The 24,729-nt window shown below is 45.4% G+C and overlaps 1 protein-coding gene across 5 annotated transcripts in view; it reads right to left on the bottom strand.

The window, feature by feature from the left end:
• ARHGAP17 (Rho GTPase activating protein 17) overlaps positions 1–24,070 on the bottom strand; it is a 51,474-nt gene extending 27,404 nt beyond the window's left edge. For all 5 annotated transcript variants that reach the window (XM_068969412.1, XM_068969415.1, XM_068969414.1 and 2 more), the window contains exons 1-11: positions 23,972–24,070; positions 18,519–18,592; positions 17,584–17,695; positions 17,274–17,350; positions 13,612–13,723; positions 10,233–10,301; positions 9,992–10,073; positions 5,157–5,284; positions 4,255–4,366; positions 3,631–3,712; positions 476–556 (exon numbers count right to left, since the gene is read on the bottom strand). In XM_068969412.1, the coding sequence (XP_068825513.1) occupies positions 476–556; positions 3,631–3,712; positions 4,255–4,366; positions 5,157–5,284; positions 9,992–10,073; positions 10,233–10,301; positions 13,612–13,723; positions 17,274–17,350; positions 17,584–17,695; positions 18,519–18,592; positions 23,972–24,046 (1,004 nt within the window). In that variant the 5' untranslated portion in view covers positions 24,047–24,070. The remainder of the gene's footprint in view (positions 1–475; positions 557–3,630; positions 3,713–4,254; positions 4,367–5,156; positions 5,285–9,991; positions 10,074–10,232; positions 10,302–13,611; positions 13,724–17,273; positions 17,351–17,583; positions 17,696–18,518; positions 18,593–23,971) is intronic.
• Positions 24,071–24,729: the final 659 nt, after the last annotated feature.

Genomic DNA, 24,729 nt, shown 5'->3' with positions numbered 1-24,729 from the left:
CCACGGCAAATTTTCCTACAAACACAGCCATTCCACAAACTAATATATAATCTCCATTTCTTGAAGTTTTATTGAGAAGGATGATTTGTACTCTGCTTAAATAAATTATGTAGCATATGTGAAACACATTACAGAAAGGACAATTATTGTTGAATTTTTGCCTTTTAGATATTGGACAATTTGGACTCCAAATCCAACATACTGTCAATCAAACTTTTCACAAGAATTTTTTCCCAACAGTTGCAGTGATGAAATGGTCAGGAGACGTATCTATCGATGGCAGACGTGATACCCGTGCTCCAGACGCATCACAGTAATACACCTCAAGCCCCACTCCCAGCAACCCCGAGTTACCCTCCAGAGCATTTTTTTGATGTGCCAAACATGCTTGAATCCAATGGCCTCTCCACTGCGGAGTAAACCTCTCCTCACTGCAGCTTGGTGGCTTAATTTGCAGAATGCCGATCATACATACCTAAAGTTAACAAAATTTTGTGGTGGCAACTTCTGACATGTTCTCCATAAATCCTGAAGTTTTTTGTCTTGATCCTGTACACTGAGAAAAAAAAATTATTTATAACCTTTATTAATACTCAACCAGTTCATTCTGAAGGAGATCAGCCCTGGGATTTCTTTGGAAGGAATGATGCTAAAGCTGAAGCTCCTGTACTTTGGCCACCTCATGCGAAGAGTTGTCTCATTGGAAAAGACTCTGATGCTGGGAGGGATTGGGGGCAGGAGGAGAAGGGGATGACTGAGGATGAGATGGCTGGATGGCATCATGGACTCGATGGATGTGAGTCTGAGTGAACTCCGGGAGTTGGTGATGGACAGGGAGGCCTGGTGTGCTGCGATTCATGGGGTCGCAAAGAGTCGGACACGATTGAGCAACTGAACTGAACTGAACTGAACCGAATGCTCATTTTAGGAATACCTGTGTTCATCTGCTATATTAGCAGCGATGCCCCCACTGACAGAGAAAGCACAGTGGGAAAACAGCACAGCAATTTCTAGTGGTTAGGATTCGGCACTTTTCACTGCCGTGGCCCAGGTTCAATCCCTGGTCAGGGAACTAAGATCCTGCAGGCTGTGTGGCACAGCCAAGATTAAAAAAAAAAAATTAAAGGGGCTCCTTGGTGGTCCAGTGGTTAAGACTCTGAGCTTCCGATGCATGGGGTGGGGGTGGGGGTGGTGGTGCAAGAATGATTCTTGGTTGGGGAACTAGGATCCAACATGCTAGGTGGTGTAGCCAAAAAATAAAAAATTAAATTAAAAAAATTTTTAATTAGCACAGATTTTGGAAAGAAACAAATGTGGAGTCAAATACTAACTGACATACGCTGAGCAGTTAGTCAACCTCATTAGGACTCAATCTCCTGAAGTGCCAAACTGGGGATAAGAATGTTAATTCTGCCAAGTGACTGTGAGCTTTCAGAGACAGAACATAAGAAACCACCCAGATCAATGTTTGGCACACAGGAGGCATTCTGGAAATTCTGTCTAGACAATGTGTATATTCTTGTACAGTGTCCGGGGCTCAGGTCTCTTGTCCCAAGGGTGGCCCAGCAGCAGATGGGCGGGCCAAGCTCCTAGCACCCCATTCCCTGGGGCTCTCCCTGCACTCAGTACTGCCCAAAGGCTCCGGGCCAAGAAGCCCTTTCTGTTTTGAAGCAATTACAGGAATTCTTCTGCTGCAGAGTTTCAATGTGCGAGCTTTCACAGACCCAAAAAGGGTTAGATCAGACCCTGCAGGGCTAGAATCAACTCTGCCCACCAGCAGGAGAGGGTGTTAGAAGTTGCTCACACAACACACCTTCAGACTTAAAACTTCCTGGACAGCTGAACCAGCCTGGAGAGCTGTGGGTAGGGGTTAAACACAATGACACTCTGGAGGCCAGTGAATGTGTCACTGCGAGGGGATGACATTTCTCAAGTATAGAGTCAACATACTAGTAGACAGATTCCTTCTTTTACCGCTTATTTCCTCACAGGGACAAGTCTGGGAATCTCAGAACAGAGAGAAAACTCAAGGCCTAGGAGGAGGGAAGGAGCCGACCCAACACGAGACTCCAGAACCCCTGACCTGACACTGCTCGGTGGGTTCCTCCAGCCCCACAAATGTGGGTACCCAGAGCAGGCAGTGCTCCTTGCTGGTTCCAAGGACACAACTGGACTAACAGGTCACTCTTACTTTAAAATCCTCACTATCTACCAGGAATAACGTCTTGCTCCATAGCTGCAGAGAGAAGCTAGGGACTTCCCTGGTGGTCCAGTGGTTAATAATTTGCCTTCCAATGCAGGGGATATGGATTCGATCCCTAGTCAGGGCACTAAGACCCCACATGCTGCAACTAAGACCTGATGTAACAAAAAATAACTAAATAGTTAAAGAAAAAAAAAAGTCAATACCTTAAAAAATAAAGCCCAAATGCCTGGTTCAACTGATGATGAATGACTCATCAGAACACATGGTTTATTTCTAATCACGGCTCGTTTGATGGGAACAGGTGAGCATTTGAAGATGAGGGGAGGGGAGGCGAGGGGAGGGGAGGGGAGGTATAGTCCCCTCCCCTTATAGGTGAGGAATTAGGCATTCTGAGAGGAAGCGAGTCAATTGGGAGGGACAAGTTGACCAGGAGGCGGCCAGGGAGAAGCCTCTAGAACTTTTGCAATGAGTTCTGCCGTGCCTAAAACCAACTACTTCTGGACAGACAGAAGCCGGGGTCAGAGGAGAAGAGATAAACAACATGGACTCAGGCTTTGGGGCAGAGTTCTGGGTATGGATTCCAAGCTCTGTCAGTTAAGTGACACCGATCTTCCATAAGCCTCCATTTCCTCATCTGAACAGTGAGGATAACAACCATTTCTGCCTTTCATGTTATTAATTATCGGCTGCAGGAATTCATGGGCATAAAGATTAGTGCAGTACTTAGCATGCAGTAAATGCTCAGTAAGCATCAACTATTGTTATTGATCATGTCAACATTATATTACTGCACAGCTGAGTTCCCACACAGCTCAAAATACCTTATTTTAATGTTGTTTTGTGGTCCCCAAGAGTAAGATGATTTACAAGCAGGACAGAGTATTACATTGTTTTCTTTAACTTTTAAAATTCAGTGTTCTTTACATTATTCTTGCCTAGAGAATACCATGGATGGAGGAGCCTGGTAGGCCGCAGTCCGTGGGGTTGCTAAGAGTCGGACATGACTGAGCGACTTCGCTTTCACTTTTCACTTCATGCATTGGAGAAGGAAATGGCAACTCACTCCAGTGTTCTTCGTGGAGAATCCCAGGGATGGGGGAGCCTGGTGGGCTGCCGTCTATGGGGTTGCACGGAGTTGGACACGACTGATGTGACTTAGCAGCAGCAGCACCATATGTAAAATAGACAGCCAGTGGGAATTTGCTATATGACTCAGGGAGCTCAAACCGGCGTTCTGTGACAACCTAGCGGGGTGAGATGGGGTAGGAGGTGGGAGGGAGGGTCAAGAGGGAACGGATATGTACACCTACAGCTGATTCCTGTTGATGCATGGTGGAAGCCAACACAATTTTGTAAAGCAATTATCCTTCAGTTAAAAGTAAATCAATTAGGAAAAAAAACAACTTGGTGTTCTTTACACTTACCTCGCAACTTGTGTCCATTCTTCATACAGATTAAAAGTCATCAAAGGTTCAGGCAGCTCCCGTAAATAGGACTTCAAAGCACCTGAAATTAGTAACACCCTCTTTGAGTATGGCAAGGGGCAAGGCTGGGACTCTCAGGATACATTATTTTGCAAATTCAAATGACCTCAATTCTAACCACTCATGATACATAGAACAAATCATGAATTGGCAGGACTGGTTAGAGGATGAAATATTCACAAGACAATTTCTGTCTCTTGTAAAATATATTGAGAGATTAATAGAAAGTAAAATCAGCTTCAAAGTCATCTTAACAGGCATCATTTCTCTGCATAGACGGAGATTTGGGGGTAAAAGAAGGGAAGAGAATACAAGCATGCCTCCAAACATTTGGCTTATAAGCTGCTTTCACCTTTACTTAATAATCAGGAAAATAAAACAAAACCCCCAAAACAGGAACAGAAAAGATATGTATGTGTAAGTGAAAGCACACACACTTTTGAGTTTTGTCATTTCAATCTATTAAGGAGACCATTTCCATTTTATCTGTTACTTAAACTTAATCTTGAACGTTCAGCTGATGCTGTGCCACCACCTTGAGGCGCCTTCTTCCATGGAGCTCACCTGCTACAGCGTGGGGGTCAGAGTAGAACTCATCCAGGTGAGAAGTAGAGCAGTCTAGAGCAGCTTTCAGTTTCTTTAACTTGGAGGCCCCAGCCCCAATTCGGAAAAGGCCCTAAAGACAACGAAAAGCCATTAGTATCACCTACTGTATATACAGCACCTGGAACTCTGCTCGATGTTATGCGGCAGCCTGGATGAGACGGGAGTTTGGGGGAGAATGGATACGTGTATCTGTACGGATGAGTCCCCTCACTGTTCACCTGAAACTATCACAACATTGTTAGTCAGCTATTTGCTTTTGTTGTTAAGTTGCTAAGTTGTGTCCAATTCTTTGCAACCCCATGGACTCTAGCCTGCTAGGTTTCCCTGTCCATGGAATTTCCCAGGCAAGGATACTGGGGTGCGTTGTCATCCCCTCCTCCAGGGGATCTTCCTGACCAAGGGATGGAACACTACGTCTCCTGCATTGGCAGGTGGGTTTTTTGTTTGTTTGTTTTGTTTTTTTTTTTTACCACTAGCGCCACCTGGGGTAAGGATTTCATAAAATAAAAGTATGTAAATACCATGCTCCCCCACCTCACCGAGTACTACACAAATGTAAGAATCTTGCTATTGGAAACTAAAGCTCACATAAGCTCTGGTTCAGTAGTACATCATGAAATTCACTTTCACAAATCATGACCACAGTGTAAAATGAAATAATCAAATGGGACCAAAAGAAAAAAAAAGGCAGAGTGTACTGCAGGTAGGCAAGGTAAAAATTTTTCTGTGAAAGCTCTCTTTCATTCCATGTCTACAGAAGGTTACATGGACAGGGTTTCAGCATGAAATGTGGTCACAGTGAATGCAGTTCAAGAATCGCTGGTCCGGGGAGACTGGCCCGGGATGGCGGGGCCCCTCACCTCCTCCTTCATGCCCGTCTCCAGCAGGAGCATCACGCAGGCCTCGATGGGCAGTGCGATCTCACGGCCGCTCCGCTTCAGGTGTTCTTCCAAAGGCGTCCCAAAGGCGGGCTTCTCCGCCCACTTATCTAGAGCAGCAAACTGTCCAGTGAGACACTCGACCACCTTGTGGGCGTCACCAAGTTATTTCCTCCCCCAGACTACCAGAAGGGATTTTTCTCTTTTTCTTTAGCAGCCTGTAGCTGAGGCTTTGGGAAAGGGGGAAACGTGTCCTCTTTGCTTGTGTCCTTTCCTGTTAACGTATGTGCCAGGCTGGGAAGGTGACCTGTAGAACAGAGCCCGACACGCCCACATGGTGCCCGATGTGAGATGCCCAGTGGAAGCTGCAATGGGGCTTCTGGCCCAACATGCACCCAAGATGGGTGGGCTGCCTTGGGCCAAAACCAATAGCCGATCTGAACACAGAGTTTTCACTGAAAAGAAATTGACCTAGCCATGCAAAGCAGCACTGATTTTCTATCCGGAGGACAAGAAATCGACTCCTTCCATTGAAAAAGGAAGTAATTTCTTAAAATTGTAAACATCAGCCGAGTATTATTAAACAGGACTGGAGAGGGCCACCGTAAACTCCTACACCCGGACCTGCAGCACCTTTTGGTGCCAGACCCCCAGACTGCCCAGGATTCTGAGTGGAGAGAACGCAGCCCCCACAAGGCAGCTTGGGCTGGAGTCTGTGCCAACAGCAGCGAAGCAACGCTGTGTATTATTTTCCGGTCACGTGCGCTGCTTCATTGCACGGAAGAGGTGAGGCGGCTTGGCAGAAAGACAAGCGAGAAAGCGGCGGGGACAGAAACAGGCATTTATGACGTGGATGCACAGGGAAACTAAGAACTGGTGGTGGCGCCCGGGCTGCCTGGGGGCCCGCGGAGGCCCAGCACTGATGCAGATGCAGGCAGAAGCCAGAGAGAGCAGACCGCCTGGTGGAAGGGACCCCACCGGGACACGTGGCTCAGGAAGGGTTCCTCTCGGCATGTGGACACGCGTCCTTCAGCCACTCTGCTGTTCGAATGCTGAATGCCAGGTGGGCAGTGTTATCCCAGCATGGCTCTGACACCACTCTGCATGTGATGGGGGGAGGGGCCCACTGCAGGAAGGAAAGGGAAAGCCCACGAACCCGGAGACCTGGGCGCTCCTGGGAAGTCAGAGGTCAAAGGCTGCTTTTCTTTGGTAGAAAGAGCAAGTAGGGTACAAGAAATCGACTCCTTCAGTTGAAAAAGGAAATAATTTCTTAAAAATGTAAACACAAGCCGGGCATTATCATACAGGACTGGAAAGGGCCAACATAAATTCCTACCCTAGGACCTTAAAGGAAGGGGTGAGGGGGCGGAGGGCAGTGGCCGCTCTCAGAACTGTCAAGTGGCCCCTCGTCCCTGGTGAGAGCCCCAGCCCTGGTCCGTGGAACTCTGAACAAAACCAGCAGCCAGGGGGCCTGGCCCTTCTCAGAAGACAGAGCTCTGGGACAGTCGACTCAAAGGCCAGATCTTACTTCAAATACTTCGTCCCTTTATTTAAAGCAATGATTCTCAACACAGGCAGAAGAGGGCCAGCTGACCTTCCCCTGCGGGGGTGGGGGTGGGGTGGGGTGGGGTTGTTGAGGGGGGGACATCAGAATCACCCAGGGACTGCTGAAAATGATTCCTGCCATCACCTCCCTGTGCATGACCCTGCGATGCTGAGGGGCGGGCACACTCCAGACCCCGCCGGAACTTTCAGGTCAAAACTGGACAGGGTGTCCCATCCCCACCTTGGTGTAACGTTGGCAGAGGATGGCTGTGAGAGCCGTTGGCTTAGAGACCACTCCAGAGGCAGACTTTACCACCGGGGCTGCCCCTTCAACGACAGACCCTTCAAGTGACAGACCTGCAGTGCTGGGTCAGAGTTCACAGAGAACACCACCCCCTCCCCCAGCCCCACTCCCCGGGACGAGAGCGATCAGAGTGTGAGGAGAACACAAAACACACATGTAAATGGACAACAGAAATTAACAAGACAGGACGTGTTTGCAAAGTCACTGCAGAAAAATGGTATAGACAAGGGTCGCAAACATAACTGTGTGCAGGGGCGCCGTAGGAGCTCGATCCGGTGGGGAGCATGTACGTGATCTGCCCCAAGGAGGCAGCCGCTCCTGGGAGCTGGCCCCATGTCACCATGCGGGAAAGCAGATCCAGCATCACCAGACCCTCTGAACTTCCAAGAGAAGCCAGAGATTAGGACTGTTAGGGTTTTTAAATGATGGCAATTAGTTTAAAAAAAAAATTTTTTTTTTTAAATGAGAAACAGCTGTTTGCGACTTCTGGTGTAGACCATAAATGCTAGAGCGATTTGGGAGATGCAAGTGTTCACTGTTGGCTTCAGTTGTCAGAGAAGGCTTCTCAAGGAGGGGAGCTTGGTGAAAGTCTTAGAAGTTGGATAGGAATTAAGTAGACCAGGAGGACTTGGGCTGAGAAGAGAGCAGGGATCCTGAGTCTGGGAACGGACACTTTCGTCCACACTCTTGCTTCAGGTGATGGGGCGTGAGTGAGAATGGAGAGGAGGCATCAGAAAGGAAGGAAAAGAGGGCTCTGAGGTTTAAAACCTGGATTGTCTGAGGGAAAGGAGGTCCCGAGGAGCCCAGGTAGAGAAAAAGGTCAGCTGGCGTGGGGGAGCATCGGTGTGCTGCTTGAGATACGCTCAGTTTAAGACGACAGCCAGTCATCGCCTGAGACTGAGGCTGTGTGGATGAAGATGCAGGTGAGAGTGGAGGCCTGGAGAAAGAAGGTGGGGAAGAGGAGAGGCAGAAGGACACAGGAGCAAGGACTGGATCGCACAAAAGGCTCAGTTTCTGCTGTGGAGAAAACACAGCCCCCAACAATGGTGGAAAACACAAAATGAGTGGGGGAACTGGCAAGGAAGAGCCCATTCAAGCCACGTCACACGCCAGAATCTGACAATCCAGAATCATTGGCCCATTGGGATTTGCAGTGCTTTTTGTTTTCCATTTTTGGTTTTAACAGCAAAGTGGTTGGAAGTGGAAATTAGACCACATAGCACATGGGTGGGAAGCTGGTTGGAAAATTGAGGTGGTCGACAGAAAGGAGTCGTTTGGAGGCTCTTCAGCCTCCCAGAAAAGCAAAGGAAAATGTGATGAAAGGAGGCTCCATGCTGAGGACAAGCAGGTAGTGAGCCAAGGTCAGATGACCAGAGTGGGAGACCAGGGCGCTGGGTGGGAGGCTGAGCTTTTTCCTACCGTAAGGATACTCTGAGTCTTTCTAGAAACAGAGAAGAAGGAAGAGGAACACAGAACTAAGATAACGGCGGATTGGAGGCAGAGGTGGAAGGGGCTGAACTGCAAGACTTGGGCGAAGGCAGCAGCCTCAGAGAGAGAGAATCTCATTTCTTTCGATGGCTGCTCCCGCCACACACCGGCTTCTCTCGTCCCTCCTAAAACGCCTGCCTGCCCCTGCCCGTTCCCCTGACTTTCTGACATGCTTCTCCAGGGAAAATAGCCTTGGGTAAAAATAGAATGGGAGCTTTTCAAAAGCGGGGAGTGGAGCTGCTAAAGGAATTTCTTTTTTTGTGTCCTTTAGCCAACCCTTCCAGACTAGGCCTCAAAGGCTAAGATGGTGAGCTTTACTATTTTGTCCTGTGTAGAGCACTGCGCGAAGGAGGTATCCCGTAACTACACGCTCTTGGTGCTCTCACCAGCAAGAGCCGGGCCCTTGCAAGGCTGAGTGTTCGCTGGCTGCTTCGTTCCTCTGTACTGTGACTCAACCCCATTACCCAAGAGTTAGGCGATGGGATCAGATGGGAGATGGGCTAAAGGGTCAGGCAAGGCACAGAATTTTCTAATTCTGAAATCTAACAACTCTCAGGCACAAAGACTATCTTTTGGGATTGCCTACTATTAATATTTAGGAGAGAGGAGTGGTATTCTTGAGGGGCCAGTGTGTAAGCACAGCCACACCCATGCACACACGTGTATGTTTCACAATCACGGAGTTGTCACAGTCAGCGTCTGGCTTAATCCTCTTTAAGCTCAAGACCAAGGCTTCTGTTGGGGGCATTTAAGTTCCAAATGTCAGGACCATACCATAAGGCAAAGCATGTAACATGTCTGAAGGGGACAGCAGTGTCTAATCATTTACTGATCTCTGCTGGGAGATGCTCTGATAGCAAATCAGAGAGGATCAGAATCAAAACTAAGCATCAAGGGAAAGTTTGGACTGCTCATAACTCAAGGGTAGGATCAGCAATGTGCCTGAACATAGTGGGCAAAGTGAGTGCTGATGAGAACAAGATCTGAATGAGGTGGTCATGTTCTCATGGCCCAATCACACTGATTACATGCCTAATGCTGTGGTATCAGGTACCGGCTTCTAAAATTTCTTTTGGGAAGCCCCCGACTTTTTTCTTAGAATGTATGCTCCTGGAATCCCAGAGCCAGAATAACGTCCTATGGAACAAATAACGGGTTTGGGAGAAGGTAATTAGAGGCTAGAAGGTTTTGAGCCTATTTAGAAGACAGAAAAATAGGCGCTCCCCCAAAGGGTGCAGCTTTCTCTTCAACTGAAGGTTTCAGAAGAACTGCGAATGTTCCATTAGTATGTTAATTTGGGCTTGGAAGAAATTAGAGAATGCAGCAAGGGAAGATGAAAGTGTGCTGGGGAACGGTGCCCGCCTAGGCAGAGCAGCTCTGTCCGGAGGAAACGCATGCAAAGGAGCTGGGTGAAGAAGAACAAAGGCGGAAGTGGCAGAGGCAAGAAGGAGGCGTCAGGCCAGCACGCAGGTTACGTTACCTTGATGGGCTCGCAACTCGGGAAGGGCCTTTTCTAAGACTGCTAATGCTTTTCTATGGTAATCTGCTTGAGCTTCTAATAACTGAGAACAGACCCACATTCAAAAACAAAAGTAACGTTAGCATTGGATGGACATACACACAATGGCTGAGCAAAACCAAAAATGACATCTTTTGCAAAAAAAGCTAAAATGACTCAACTTTTACAGTGCTTTCATGTCTCGCCAGGGCAAAGTGCTTACCGTAATAAAGAATTTGCCGTACTCCCCTTCTTTGGCCATAAAGTTGTACATGTCCGCTGCAAGTTGATCCTGAGTAAGTGGAAGAGGAGATGTGTCATTGACGAAAAGAGATGTGAAAGCAAACAGCATCTGAGAGTTGATATCCATGAACTCCAAGAGCAAAACGTGATGAAACAGCCACAGACTAAATGTCCATCAACTGATTGGTATGCTCATACATAGGGATGATGAAAAGAATAAGTACGCTTATTATGGCCTGATCTTATTAGGTATGGCCTGATAACAAACTTCTAAGGTTTATTAAGACATGAAACATAGAACATTACTTCTGGTATAGTAAAAGTGTAAAAGAGGGAGAGGAAAAGATTTTTTACCACCATGTTTGTAGAAAAATACCTCTAGGAAAAAAAGCAAGAGGGTTTGCTTAATAACAGGGGTTACCTGTTGGGAGCAGTGGGAATTACGAGGAGAAGGACAAGGGCGGAAGAAAGACTTTATACTGTTTTATACTTTTGATATTTGAACTAACATACAAAGGACTGGTTCAAAATTGGGAAAGGAATTCGTCAAGGCTGTATATTGTCAACCTGTTTATTTAATTTAGATGCAGAGTACATCATGTGAAATGTTGAGGCGGACGACTCACAAGCTGGAATCAAGATTGCTGGGAGAAATATCAATAACCTCAGATATGCAGATGATACCACCTTAATGGCAGAAAGTGAAGAGAAACTAGAGTCTCTTGATGAGGGTGAAAGAGAATGAAAAAGCTGGCCTAAAATTCAACATTTAAAAAACTAAGATCATGGCATCTGATCCCATCATTTCATGGCAAAAGTAGAAACCGTGACAAATTTTATTTTCTTGGGCTCTAAAATCACTGCAGATGGTGACTACAGCCATGAAATTAAAAGAATTCATGGAAATCTTGAAAGAAAAGCTATGACAAACCCAGACAGCATATTAAAAAGCAGAGACATTACTTTGCCAACAAAGGTCTGCATAGTCAAAGCTGTGGTTTTTCCATTAGTCATGTACAGATGTGAGAGTTGGACCATAAAGAAGACTGAGCACCAAAGAATTGATTTTTGAACTGCGGTGCTGGACAAGACTCTTGAGAGTCCCTTGGACAGCAAGGAAATCAAATCAGTCAATACTAAAGGAAATCAACCCTGAATATTCACTGGAAGAACTGATGCTGAAGGCTGAAGCTTCAATACTTTGGCCACCTGATGCGAAGAGCCAACTCACTGGAAGGAAAGACAAGAGAAGGGGGTGACAGAAGATGAGATGGTTGGATGGCATCATCGACTCAATGGACATGAGTTTGAGGCAAACTCTGGGAGATAGTGAAGGACAGGGAAGCCTAGTGTGCTGCAGTCCATGGGGTCACAAAGAGCTGGACACAACTTAGTGACTGAACAACAACAAAATGAATTACTTACATAAAAATTCACTTAAAACTGATAAGTTGGGCATTTGGATATATCCATATTTCAAAATTTCATATATATACATATAGAATTTCATATATATATATATATATTTTTTTTTTAGTGTACTACTTTCTGTTTTGGATAGGGTTCTGGATCTAGGAGAGTAAAACATTTCCCTGAGAGTTCTCAAATACAGATCTACTTTCATGAGGGTTTGAAGTTTGAGTTGATTATATGTATGGTCTAGAAATCCTTAAAATGAGAAAGTTTAGTTTAAAATTGCCCTGGGCTGGCAATACTCTCTGGGAGACTGACTCCTAATCCCAAGAAGGCCCACAGATAAAGCCCCTCTTAAAATAAGCTCATGATACAAAACTGAAGAACAGTCCACCATAAAGGAGAAACAGTCCACCATAACGGAAACTCTCCCAGAAAATTTAAGAAAACAAAATGAACAAAGACTTAAACATACATAAGTGACTGAAAACATTAAAAAAGAATAATGTACTATCAAAAAAGGCAGACTTGAAGAACTAGAACTTTAAAATGAAAAATATAGTCAGTGGAATTCAAAACTCAATGTTAATTAAACATCAGATCATACATAGCAAAAGAGAGAATCAGTGAAGCAGAACTTACATCTTAGGAAACTACCTTATGGTAGGTAGTTTCATAGTAGGTAAAATAGTTTCCTAACTATCTTAGGGAACTGGAAGTTAACATAAAGAGAGGAGGAGACAGAAAATATTTTCCTAAGTTTTCACCATTTGACTTTCTGACAAGCCATGGTGTGGAAGTTCAGAGAAGAGACATCAGCCCATAATGCACCAGTTCAGACACCCAAACTGCTAGCCAAATTTATTTCCAATAAGGAACCAGCAGCCGAGAGCTAGGTTAGACCAGATATGAACAACAATGGAAAAGCTACAACTCTCTAAACAAGAAAAAGCCAATGTGAGGCTTTTATCAGAAGCATTTGTGTGGTTATCATCTTTTTAAATGCAAAGGGTATGGCATGACTTCAGTATTAATTCTTACCCACTATACTATTTTCAACAAGTCGTTTTATTGCAAATTGTCCAAGGTTTCCTATCTTAAAAAGTGAATTACAGCATAACCTGAATAAACCAAAATATCCAGTCCTAATGCCAGTTTTGGAAAATGGTGAATAATAAGAGGAAGAAAAGTTTCAGGCCATGATTCTAAGACTCACCAAAGACTTGCTTCTTTACCACTTCAAATAACATTTGGAATAAACATCTATTTTCGTAGATAAATGCATAGAGAATAAGATCACTTAACCACCTAGCCTGGAATTTAATTTATGAGATACAAATTTCATATATCTCCCAAGTGAGAAACCAATTGTCCTAGCAACATCTTAAAAATAATCCTTCCCTTTCTTGTGGACATATTATGACTATATATTCAACCCTTAAACATAATAGCATTCATTCTAGAAAACCTATATGATTCTGTTTTTGTGCTTACTCTGCATTATTTTAATGCCCATAACTTTTATGATATGTTTGTCTATAGTTTTCTCCCTTTATCTCCCCCCATTCTTTATTTTATTTATTTTTAGTTGGAGGACAATTGCTTTACAATATTGTATTAGTTTCTGCCATACATCAACATGAATCAGCCATAGGTATATCTATTAAAATCTTTGTTTTAAATAAGTTTAGACATTTTAATCAAGGTTTTAAAAAATATCCTACTTGAATTTAAAAAATAATGTTTTATTCTGATTATAAAGCAATGTAGAGTCTTGGAAAATAAAGAAGGAAGAAGAAAATAGAAACCACCTTGAATATCATTCAGGGAATTCTAACAGGAATTATATAAGACATTAAATAACTTGCAGTATTTGACCTTTCATCCATCACTTGCAAAAACCAAAAGACTGATTTAAGTACACATTCCTTAGGGAATTTTCCTACCTTGCACTGTTCTACTTTATTTCCAGCTTCATCCATCTCTTCCTTTAGGGTATCTATTTTTGATGGAAGCCCCTGAAAGTTGGTTCCTGAAGATTTGTGAGCCTGGTTCCACCTACAAAAACACAGGGGTAGGTATTATCTGAGAAGCCACTGTATATATGCAATCTTATGGAGTCGAGGATCTAGCAGAGACAGATTCCTTTCCCAAAACTGATTCTACCTGGGATGTCAGTACCTAGGATGCCAGCTTCTCTGGAGCTTATCCTCTAAGAAAGGAAACTGGTGGAAGTGACGCAGGCTTCCCGCTGGGACCGGACCGTCGTAGTGCCGGGAGGAGCTGTCCGCTCCGAGCAGAACTGACACACCTTGTCTCTTGCGAGCCCCACTGCTGGAAATCAGTCCATGGAACTTCTTCCTCTAGCATCCAATCTTGGGATCGGCGCCATGAAATACCCCCTTGTTCTCTTTCTTTGATCTGGAACGTTCCCTGTGCCACTGGGGGTCCGTTGCTGCTCTTCAGGACCCCGTATAACACTGCCAACAACTGTCCTGACCTGTGACTACTTTCAGCAAGTGAAAGCCAGAACTTCAGTCATGGAACTTAGTAATCGATAGCAGTGAACGCACTTTAAGAATTAAAATCACCTGTAAGGATTAATATTCCAAAGACAACAGCTACAGCAAATCTGAAACATAATGTGGAATGTTTACATTCCTTTCACAGTAAGTCAAAAGGACTCCCTTCCCCCAAATTATACAGCAATAGTCATGGCGGTGGGGGGGCCGATGCATGGGGAATAACACTCTAAAACAACTTCTCTTCGGTTTTCAAGTGTGTTTTGACTTCTTTTTAAATATGGACATACCTGCTATTGTGGAAAGTTCTAGCACTTCAAATTTAAACATGGATGTTATAAGAATGCAGATGAAAACCCATGTTAGCAACTTATCCAGCTTCCCAGATGACTGCATTGCCCTCAAAAGGCTCTGCCCCACTCTTTCATGCTCCTGATATGGTGCCCTCCTCCACAACGAGGCTTCAGTAAATCTGCTAAAGCAAAGCTGGCGATGGAAAAAGCATTGACTTTGAAGTCTGATAGGCTCAAGTCTAAAGCTCGGCTCTGCCTTCATGAGCTGTGTGACCTTGGGCAATGGTCTAACCTCTCTGTGCCTCAGGTTGTCTCATCTGCAAAACTAAGAAAACAAATACCATTTGCATGCCAGAAATGTCCTAAGCAACAAAGGAGAGAACAAACATATGCGTATATGCGTGTGCACGTGATGGAGTCCCACTTGATGTTAGCTGTTACCATTTTCCTCTAGGGAAAAACAACAGGAATAAGTAAAACTAACAAGGAAATATTCATCTATTTCAGCTTCTCATCATTAAATGAACGGGGCCACAAACGCAGGACAAAGAATCAGTGTTGAAATCTCCTACAGGATACGTGTATTGCAGATGTAAATTGCGGGCAGGTAGGCATCTATAATATTGCTCAACCAATTCCAGCAAGAGTGACTCACAGCTTTGTTCAATTAACCATAAAAAGATTCTTCCTTTTCTTCAGCAAAAATCTACCACTGGGCAGCCTGCACTCCCAGATACTGGTTCTGGCCACAAGATTCTAATCACACGTACACAGATGGCAAGATGATGATGGACTTTGCGTTCAGAACCCTAGCTCTGCTGTTTGGTATGTCTCAGGGCCAAAGCCAGTCACAGACATGCCATGTGCACGTCCCTCCTGTCTCTGCAATACAAGTCTCCTCTCAAAGTAGGAGACATCACATAACCTCCTAACCCCCGTCCCCCAACAACCTTCACTGAAGGGTCTCTGCATTTAGTATCTGATAGAGTCTGATTCACAGTAAAGATCTACTTCATGTCTGCTGAAAACATGAACAGGCAAACTGATAGGGACTGGTGCGAGAATCGAAGAACTGACATATCACGTATGTGTAACTGGCATGTGGCAAGCACCCGGTAGGTGGTGGCAATTACCATTTTCACCACGTGTTAATTCCTAGATGTCTCTTTTATCACCTCAACGTTTGTTATATCAGGATGTGTCTTACCAATTGATTTGTACATTTAATACAGTGGTGTTTCTATTTCATTTCCCTCTTGAAGATGGGTATTAAATCAGTGGTGCATCTGACACTCCATGGCATCTTAGAAGCAAGGAAATGCAGCCCTGTTACAGACTCTCTCAATCTGCGGTAAAAGCATCTGACACACAGAAAGTCAGTAAATGGTGGCTGTGTCTCCATTTATTTGCCAAACAGAAATAACCACATCTAGTTCACAAGAGCGCAATGACGACTATTAACAAAGTAGGGCTCAGCAAAACCACCTGTTTTGCAAATAAAGTTTTATTCAAACACAGCCTTGCTCATGCATTTACACATTGCCCAGGGCTACTTTTACGCTACAACTGCAGAGCTGAGTAGCCGGAACAGGGAGCATCTGGGTGGCAAAGCTGAAAATATTTATTATCTGGCCCTTAACAGAAAAAGCTTGTCAATCCCTGTATAAGGTATAAGAAAGGATCGGCCTATAAGGGCATCTCCCTTATCCCCATGCTTCTCATATGAATCATCGATACAAACGCCCTCACGGATGGAGCTGAGGCTGGAGCCCGGAGCACTGATAGATGGGTCACTTGACACCAGCCCTCTGGGATGGTTACTTGGTTTTACTTAGTTCCTCCCTGTTGAGCACAGCATTTCTTTCTTTCTATTTTTGAGTTAATTATACTGTATTTTGAATTATTTTCCCAGCTTTTCTGAATGTATCGCATGATGTTTTCTCTGATACAGTAAAACATTTGAGTATACAATAGATTACAAGGTCTGCAGTGATGAGTTAAAGATAAAAGTGCTTTTTAATCTGTTTGCAGACACAGCTTCAGATATAGTTCTTCCTGTTTCTGGTTGTTGGCAGAACGTAAGCAGTTTCTTACATGTTTTTAAAATTTACAGTCAGGCTCTTTCCCTTTATCTGGAAGGAAACCAAGTTCCCCTTTCCGCAGTGCTTTCATCTTGTGGAAAAGAGACCACAGGAAAGTGCAGATGAGAGGAAGGTCAGAGGGGAAGAGACGTTCGATAAAATGTGACAATTAACAAATGAAACTATGCTCTGGGAAGCAAGGACCATTTACTCCCTTCCTTGAGTCCTGTCTGCTCTCCACAAGCACGTGCAACATGAAGGAATGCCTGTTCTAGGATGGAGTGGAGCACAGAATCCCTTGACTGTGAAAAATAATCAAAAGCACACGAGTGTATCTTGACACAGTGGGACCCTTCGTGGTTGCTAAGGTCACAGATCTATTTATTCCTACACTCCACTACTCCAAGAGTAAGGCTCTTAGTTTTTCTTAGAACTGTCTCTTCTTCCCTGAATACACTTAGGTTTTTTTTCTTTTTCCTGTCTTCTTTCACTGTTGGTTGATTAACAGCAGGGTGTTCTAACACCATCCCGCTGGGAGAATGGGGCCGGAAAGCAGGTGTAAGTGGGTTGTGACTCGGTCAGTCAGGTGTGTGAGTCTGCGGCGACTTCCGCTTTGTCCACCCAGTGGTCTTTATCTGAGTTGAGGAGGGGGATGGTTACCGGGGATGTCATGGAAGACCACAGTATGGGTTATTTTTCGGCTTTATCTTACCTGGCTCTGACCGAGTCCCAGTCTAACACCAGCTTGGCGAGCTGCTTCCTCTGCTTCTGGATGTTGGGAATCTCAACCTGCAAAGAAGAACACACCAACACACCATGTGGGACGAGCTCCAGGATTTTCAGTTTAACATTTGAAAGTGTAATCTTTATTTACAAATGTTTTTTCTCTTTAGGCAAAGGATTTTGTACCCTCTGCTTACTCCCCTTATATCCAAAAAGAAGCATAAACGTCAAAAGCACTGATTGTTACAATTTCAGATACAAGTGAACCTTCCCTGCCCAGCCCCCACCGAAGCCCCCACCTCTGCGATGCCATACAGAGGGTCCACAATCTCCTTCTCCACAAAGACTTCGTGCTGAGAGAGTTCCAGAGCCAGCTGATTCTCAGCATCTCCACACGTCTCCAGCATCTTCCTTTAAAAAACAAGATGCCCCGACAACACATGTACATCCATTAAATCTGGCCCGCAAAGCCCAGAGCCAGCTCCACACTCCCCACGATGGGAATACCTTAGGGCGCTCCACGATAGAGCCTTAAAAATGCTATAAATTTATTAGGGCGTGAGTCCACAGGCTTGTTCTTTAAAATGAACAAGACTATCTCAGGTACACTGTGTGTATGCAGGGGTGGGATGTGTGTAAACAGTGAGGTGGCAGCTCACTGAAAGGTTAGGCCCTTGGATCAGGGGACAGCCACGTATTCTCAAAAGCACTCTGAAAATCGTTCAAAACATACATCAAGTTCATTATTCTATTTTGTTTTTTGTCTGCTAGAAAATAATAGTGAAGTTCATTAACACTGTATCTGTTTTCTGTCTTCACAGCCTAGGCAGTGCCCTTCAAAGAACGACAGAGAACGACAGGGCGCAGAGCATGGCAGACCCTGGAAATGGGCTGAAAAATCCAAAGGTCATACCAGCTGGGAAAGGAGGGCCCGTGTTACAGCAGGAGAGAGCTGACAGGCTCAGCAGAATAAACACTGACCTATCAATTACTTCATTATCGGCCCTCTGTAGCATCGATCCCTGCTTCTATTAAAAGAAAGATTCTCTAGCATCCCAGGGGCCTCCCCTGGCGCCTGAGCCGATCCCCTGGCGCCTGAGCCGATCCCCTGGCAGATGGGCCATGCTATCACGCTCACGGTCCCTCTGGTCACACAGGAGGCCGCCCCCTAGCCACCCACTTCCACCAACCCACAGGGCGCTCGGCTCTCTTTCTGATAGCAGTCAATTCTTACCCCAGGAGAGAGTCTTCTAACTGAGTTGATGCTTCCTGCATATTCTGAGCGAGAGCTGTCAGAGGGAGTTTTTTCTGGAAGGCAGAAGACAATGGGGTTTTACTTTTTTTCATTAGAGTTGACACCCATTCTTAATTACCTGCGTCAGATCATCATTCATTGGTTTCTTCTCCAGGTACACTGCACAGATAAGAGATACCTGTTTAGGTTTAGACTCTGGTCTCAAAGGTATCAATTGTCTGACTTAACCTCTGTGTTCATTTCCTCATGCCTGGAAATTAGGGCTAACAGTACAAGGGTCCTAGGGCTGTCTGTTGATTAAAGGAGATATATCAAGGTCAAGCAACCCCCCACATGGCAAGTACTTAGTAGATGTAAGCTGCTATTATTACTGTTGTTGTTGCTATTACTATAATTACTCATTAATCAAGAGCAAACTATGTCCCACGCACTAGGGACATGGGACATAAGACACAGATCATGCCCTCTGATTATCATGGCAAATAAATGCCATGAACTGCTCAAATTTCAAAAACTGCTAGAATACTCATTCTTAAACTGGCTCTTACATTGGCTGTAATCATAAAGATTTTGCTTCAGTTAAAAATTTGAAAATATCAAGCTAAATATCCAAAAAAGATTTTTAAGCATAAAACCATTTCTGTTCCTATCAGAGATTGGTTTTTCAGCTGGAAATGACCGTAAGGGTCATCTGATTAATGTTCGCATAGTGTGGCTGGGAAATGGGAAGCCCAGGGCGCGCTTACATAGCCTGACCAGGCACCCCGGTGAGGGCATGGAGCCAGATCTTGGTGCTGATGGCCCAAGCCCCAGTTCAGAGTCTGTCCGTACCTGGCTGGTGGTTTATCTCAGAATATGGGCAGAAGATGCCAGGTGTTATGATGTTATGTTGGTCATAACACCATAAACTGCTAATAAAGATGCTTTCAATGCTGCAGTACCTCGTCATTTTGCCTTCCAAGTAGGAACAGCACTCATGTTTAAAACCCAGGGTTCACCTTGCTGTGGCATAGCTCTGCCTCGACCTCATGCACAGCACCTGCCTTTCCTGCTTTCAAAGGGGTCCACTCAACATACTTATAGAATTTCTCTGCAAGGCTATACAAGAAACTCCTACTACTGGTGGTCCTGGAGATGGGGACTGGGTGCCCAGGGAACAGAGCTGGGAGAGACATCATGTTACGTTCACTTGAATTATGGATTTTGACCATGTAAATGGACAGCCCATTCAAAACGGTACATTTAAATTTAAAAATAAATAACAATGGGGACTTTCCTGGCCGTCCAGTGCACTTCCATGCAGGGGTCATGGGTTCGATCCCTGGTCAGGGAACTAAGTTCCCACACGTGGCATGGTGCAGCAAAAATTAAACAAAATAACATAAAAAATAAATTAAAATAAATAACAACAAATATGTTTACCATCTCCCTTCCCCATCAGGTTATTTTCAAATAAACGAACAACAGGCTTTATCTGTCCTACAAGGGGACGCCTCTCGCTTCCACCTTTCTAGACTAGGAAGCTATAAGAAAACAGGCAGTACAGTTGATCACAATAGAGGATAATTCATACCTTCTAGTGATGCTGCCTTTCTAAGGGGACTTAATGTATGCTCAATGCAATAAGGAAGAGAAATATACTTTGTGCAACTCTAGATGCAGGTCTATGGGGAAACAAATCATAAAGAGAAGAGTTTATTTTGACACGTATCATTCAAGTACCCAGCTGTAACTAGGCTGTGGTTTCCATGCCCTGACTCCCAAGAACAACAATTCCGTTTCCTAATGTCCAGATTACAGACATTCCGCTCATTTGACACTTGAGCTGATTAATGAAGATGCTGTCTACTCACATCAGACGCCTCCGCAGAGACGGCTGAGGGCATCCTAATTTACAAAAGGCACGCCAGTTGCACAAAAATAATTTCAGATCTAACATGTGTGACCCACAATATAAGCTGAGAAGTTTGGGTTTAGAAGGCCACCTGCTACGTCTCTCTTCCCTCCAATTCTTGCCTCTCTCCAAGCGTGTAAGCTTTCGATGGGGACTGGGGGAGGCTCCTCTGGTATTTCCTCGAGCCTGAGAGACTGCTGTGATTTTCTCAACATGATTGACATCTGATGGCCACCTATCACCTGGCATTTCCATGGCGACTCCTCTTCCCACATGTAGACTATAGACATTCTCAGAGCCTGTCTTGGGTACTTTGATTTGAGGTTGGAAAATGAAGGCTAAGGCATTAGGTTTCAGAAATGAGAGTGATACACCTTTGCCCCTGCTGCCTGAAGAGGGCCATCACCTGACACTCTTTCTCCTTTACAGCTAGGCTACTGCCTCCTCCAGGAAGCCTCCTGTAACTACCCCTCTCCTCCTCTGGTGTCCATTCTTGGTCCTGGGCTGTGTCTCAAAGTAGACCAAAGGAACAAGAAGACAGCTCTGTGTGAAGGGCAATGACCTGTGGCATGAATGGGAGGAAGCAGGAAATAGTGAGACTGATAAGGAAAATTTGATCAGATTATGATGGGCTCAAGTCATCTTCCCCGGGTGGCTCAGTGGTAAAGAATCTTCCTGCAATACAGGAGATGCAGGTTTAATCCCTAGGTCAGGAAGATCCGCTAGAGAAGGAAATGGCAACGCACTCCAGTATTCTTGTTTGGATAATCCCAGGGGCAGAGAAGCCTGGTGGGCTACACTTCATAGGGTCTCAAAGAGTTGGACACAACTGAGTGACTGAACACACACAAGTCCTCTACAGAGCTTGGACTTTAGGATATTTTGTACAGCACAGAGAAAATGGCCAATATTTTATAACAATTTTAAATGGAGTATAATCTATAAAATATTAAATCATGCAGAAGGATAACAGGATCAACTTTTCTGTTGTTTGTGTTTGCTTTTTGGCCTCTCTGCATGGAATGTGGGCTCTTAGTTTCCTGACCAGGGATCGAACCTGTGCCCTCTGCATTGGGAGTGCAGAGTCTTAACCCCCGGACCCCCAGGGAAGTCAGGATTAATTTGTACTTGAGGAAACCAACTCTGGTGATCACATTGAAGAAAGGCTAGAAAAAGGAAATTAAAGGCAGACAATGTAGCTCAAGAAGTGACTGAACAGTCCACATGAGAGGTAATTGGGCCTTGCATTTAGGTGAAGGTGGTAAAGATGGAGTGGAGGTGAGGAATTCAAGACACAGTCACAGACAGAATCACAGGACTTGCAAATCAAGCAGCTATGGGAGGGAGAGGATAAGACAAGCAGGAAATATAAGATAACCTGGACTGCATAATAGGGGGCACGGAATTCACAAGTCAACACAGAAGGAAGAATAGGTTATGCATGCTGATATAGACAACCAGGGAGGCAGTATTTTGCTGATTGAAAATGGCTTACAAGTGCCAACAAGGCCCTACTTGTAGAGCACAGGGAACTCTGCTCAGTGTTATACAGGAGCCTGGATGGGAGGTGAGTCTGGGGGAGAATGGATACATGTACATGTATGGCCGAGCCCCTTTGCTGTCCACCTGAATCTATCACAACATTGTTAATCAGCTATACTCCAATACAAAATCAAAAGTTTAATTAAAAAAAAAAAAGACAACATGGTTTACAGGTGCCTGAATAAACACATTAGTTAGGAGCCATGAGGAGAGGAGGGGCCCCAAGGAGTATGAAGGCGAGAATAAGGAGATGAATGGAAGACCCTTAGGGGATGGTATTAACAGGGGAGCAGAGCAGAGGCCGTGGCAGGAAAATGTGAAGGCATAGTGGTGGCAGGACCAGTGGGTTGGGCCTGGTTCTGATGGCAAGCTGGCCAGAAACGTGTAGGAAATATCAAAGGAGATGACACAGATCATCTGCCACCAGTTCTTATGAGACATCTAGTCACAAATAAAACAATAAGGGAAATCACAGCTTCCCTGAAACCCATCGAAACGCCCACTTTAAAGTTACACGGGCTTCTAAGGGTCAGAGTACGCTCATAGGCTGGGAACTTGTAATGCTAAGGAGGGAACTGCCTGATGAACGAGGCTGCTGTGCTCTGCTCAAGGGATATGGGGACTGGGACGCTTTGAACAAACGTACCCTGGAGTAGACATCGGATTATTTCCTAGAGCCCATCCTTCCTCCTGCCTATAACAGCATCCTGGGGCCTGCTGAGGATCTATTCTGGTTTTGATGGAGCCTACAAGCTGGAGGTAAGACAACAGTCCAAACTCTGGGGTGAGCCGTGATTAACTTCAGCTAACCAGCAAGTCTCATCTCCTCACCCAAACTCACCCCCACCCACCGTAACTGGTGGGGGTTGGGAGGAGGTTGTTCAGGAATGGAGAATGTGACCCAACGCACATCGGTGCAATGGGAAGGGACTTCTATCCGCCAATGGTATGGGAAAAAAGAAGCTTCCTCACTCCATTAAGGACACTACAAGAAGACATGCTCTCCACTCCAGTTGGATGTGCACAAAGAAGCAGGTGGCCTGTGGAGGCTGGTGGCAGCCAGCCTGCACCATGAGGGATAAAGATGACACTGAAGCAGCTAGAAGGAGAGAAGGAAAGAAACTGAGGTCCTAGTTACATCACTGAAAGTCCAGACCAAGCCTTACCTGCAGTCATCCCAACTATTGAACTTTTCAATTAGTAAGTCAGTTAATTCTACTTTCTCAGATAATTCATGGAGAAGGCAATGGCTACCTATTCCAGTATTCTTGCCTGGAAAATCCCATGGATGGAGGAGCCTAGTAGGCTGCAGTCCATGGGGTCACAGGTCACGAAGAGTCAGACACGACTGAGCGACTTCACTTTCACTTTCACTTTCATGCATTGGAGAAGGAAATGGCAACTCACTCCAGTGTTCTTGCCTGGAGAATCCCAGGGACGGGGGAGCCTGGTGGGCTGCTGTCTATGGGGTTGCACAGAGTCGGACATGACTGAAGTGACTTAGCAGCAGCAGATAATTCAAGACAGGCTTTCAGCGTTTTGCCGTCAAAGGATTTCTAACTGACAGTACAATCTCTAAAGGGCTTCCCTTGTGGCTCAGCTGGTAAAGAATCTGCCTGCAATGTGAGACCTGGGTTCAATCCCTGGGTTGGGAAGATCCCCTGGAGAAGGGAAAGGCTACCCACTCCAGTATTCTGGCCTGGAGAATTCCATGGACTGTACAGTCCAGGGGGTCGCAAAGAGTCGGACACGAGTGAGCGACTTTCACTTTCACTCTTAAAAGCACCTGCAGAGAATTCAGTGTGAGCAGGGCCTTCAGCTCAGGGAAGCATGAAAGAACGCTATGGTCAGGCACGAGTTGTGAGCGTGAATGGCCATACAAGGTTCATGCCTGCAGCCAAACCTTCTGATGCTGCTTGGGAAAAATCAACTGATAAAGGGCAAGGAGCTTCTCAGGGACATGAGAGCCAGGCTCCGAGTCCCAGCCGGTACTCACGTGTCTCCTCTCCGCGTCGGTGCCATGCTGGCCCTGGAAGCAGGCCATGAGACGCTTGTGGGAATGGTGGCACATGGAGCGCACTGTGTCCAGGCGCCGCTCAATCTGAAAGCACAGACAGACGAGTGGTTGGCGGGGCTCAGGAACCAGCTCAGACTCCTCTCCTGCAGTCTGCATGTAGGCAGGGAAAAGTGTCCTGCCATCGAGTTTTTCAGCTCTTGGGTGTAAACGGAAAAGGTTCCCATGCACCTACACCAGGGTTTCTCACTATTGACAACTGGGCTGGATAATTCTGGGCTAGGGGCAGCTGTCCTGTGCACTATCGGTATGTTCAGCATCATCTCTGGCTTCCACCCACTAGATGCTGGTAGCACCCAACTGCCCCTTTCTGACAATCAAAACTGTCCCTGGATATTGTCAAATACCCTCCTGGAGGCCAAAACGGCCCCTGGTTTTGCAGTGAAGCTTCAGATCCCTTAAAGGCTGACTCCATGTGCAGGAGGAGGGGACAATCCTGACTAGAGCTTGCTCTTTGATGAGCGGTGGCCAAGTCACACACTAACTACAGCACCAGCAAAGCCCCAGGTCCAACCAGCAGCACTGCAGATGAACAGGCTGAGGCCAGCCCCAGGCCCACTGCCAAGTGGGAAAGCCATGGGGACATTCAGCTTTCTCCAGATTGTGGCAATGGAGTCCTCCACACGCAGTACATCAGACAGAAAAGTCAAAAGACGTGCTCTGCAACTGACACTTGAGAT

This window comes from Capricornis sumatraensis, chromosome 3, assembly GCF_032405125.1.
Source record: "Capricornis sumatraensis isolate serow.1 chromosome 3, serow.2, whole genome shotgun sequence".
Classification (NCBI taxonomy): Eukaryota; Metazoa; Chordata; class Mammalia; order Artiodactyla; family Bovidae; genus Capricornis; species Capricornis sumatraensis.
Note: the sequence above shows the minus strand (reverse complement) of the source record. Positions and strands in the feature narration are given on the sequence as shown.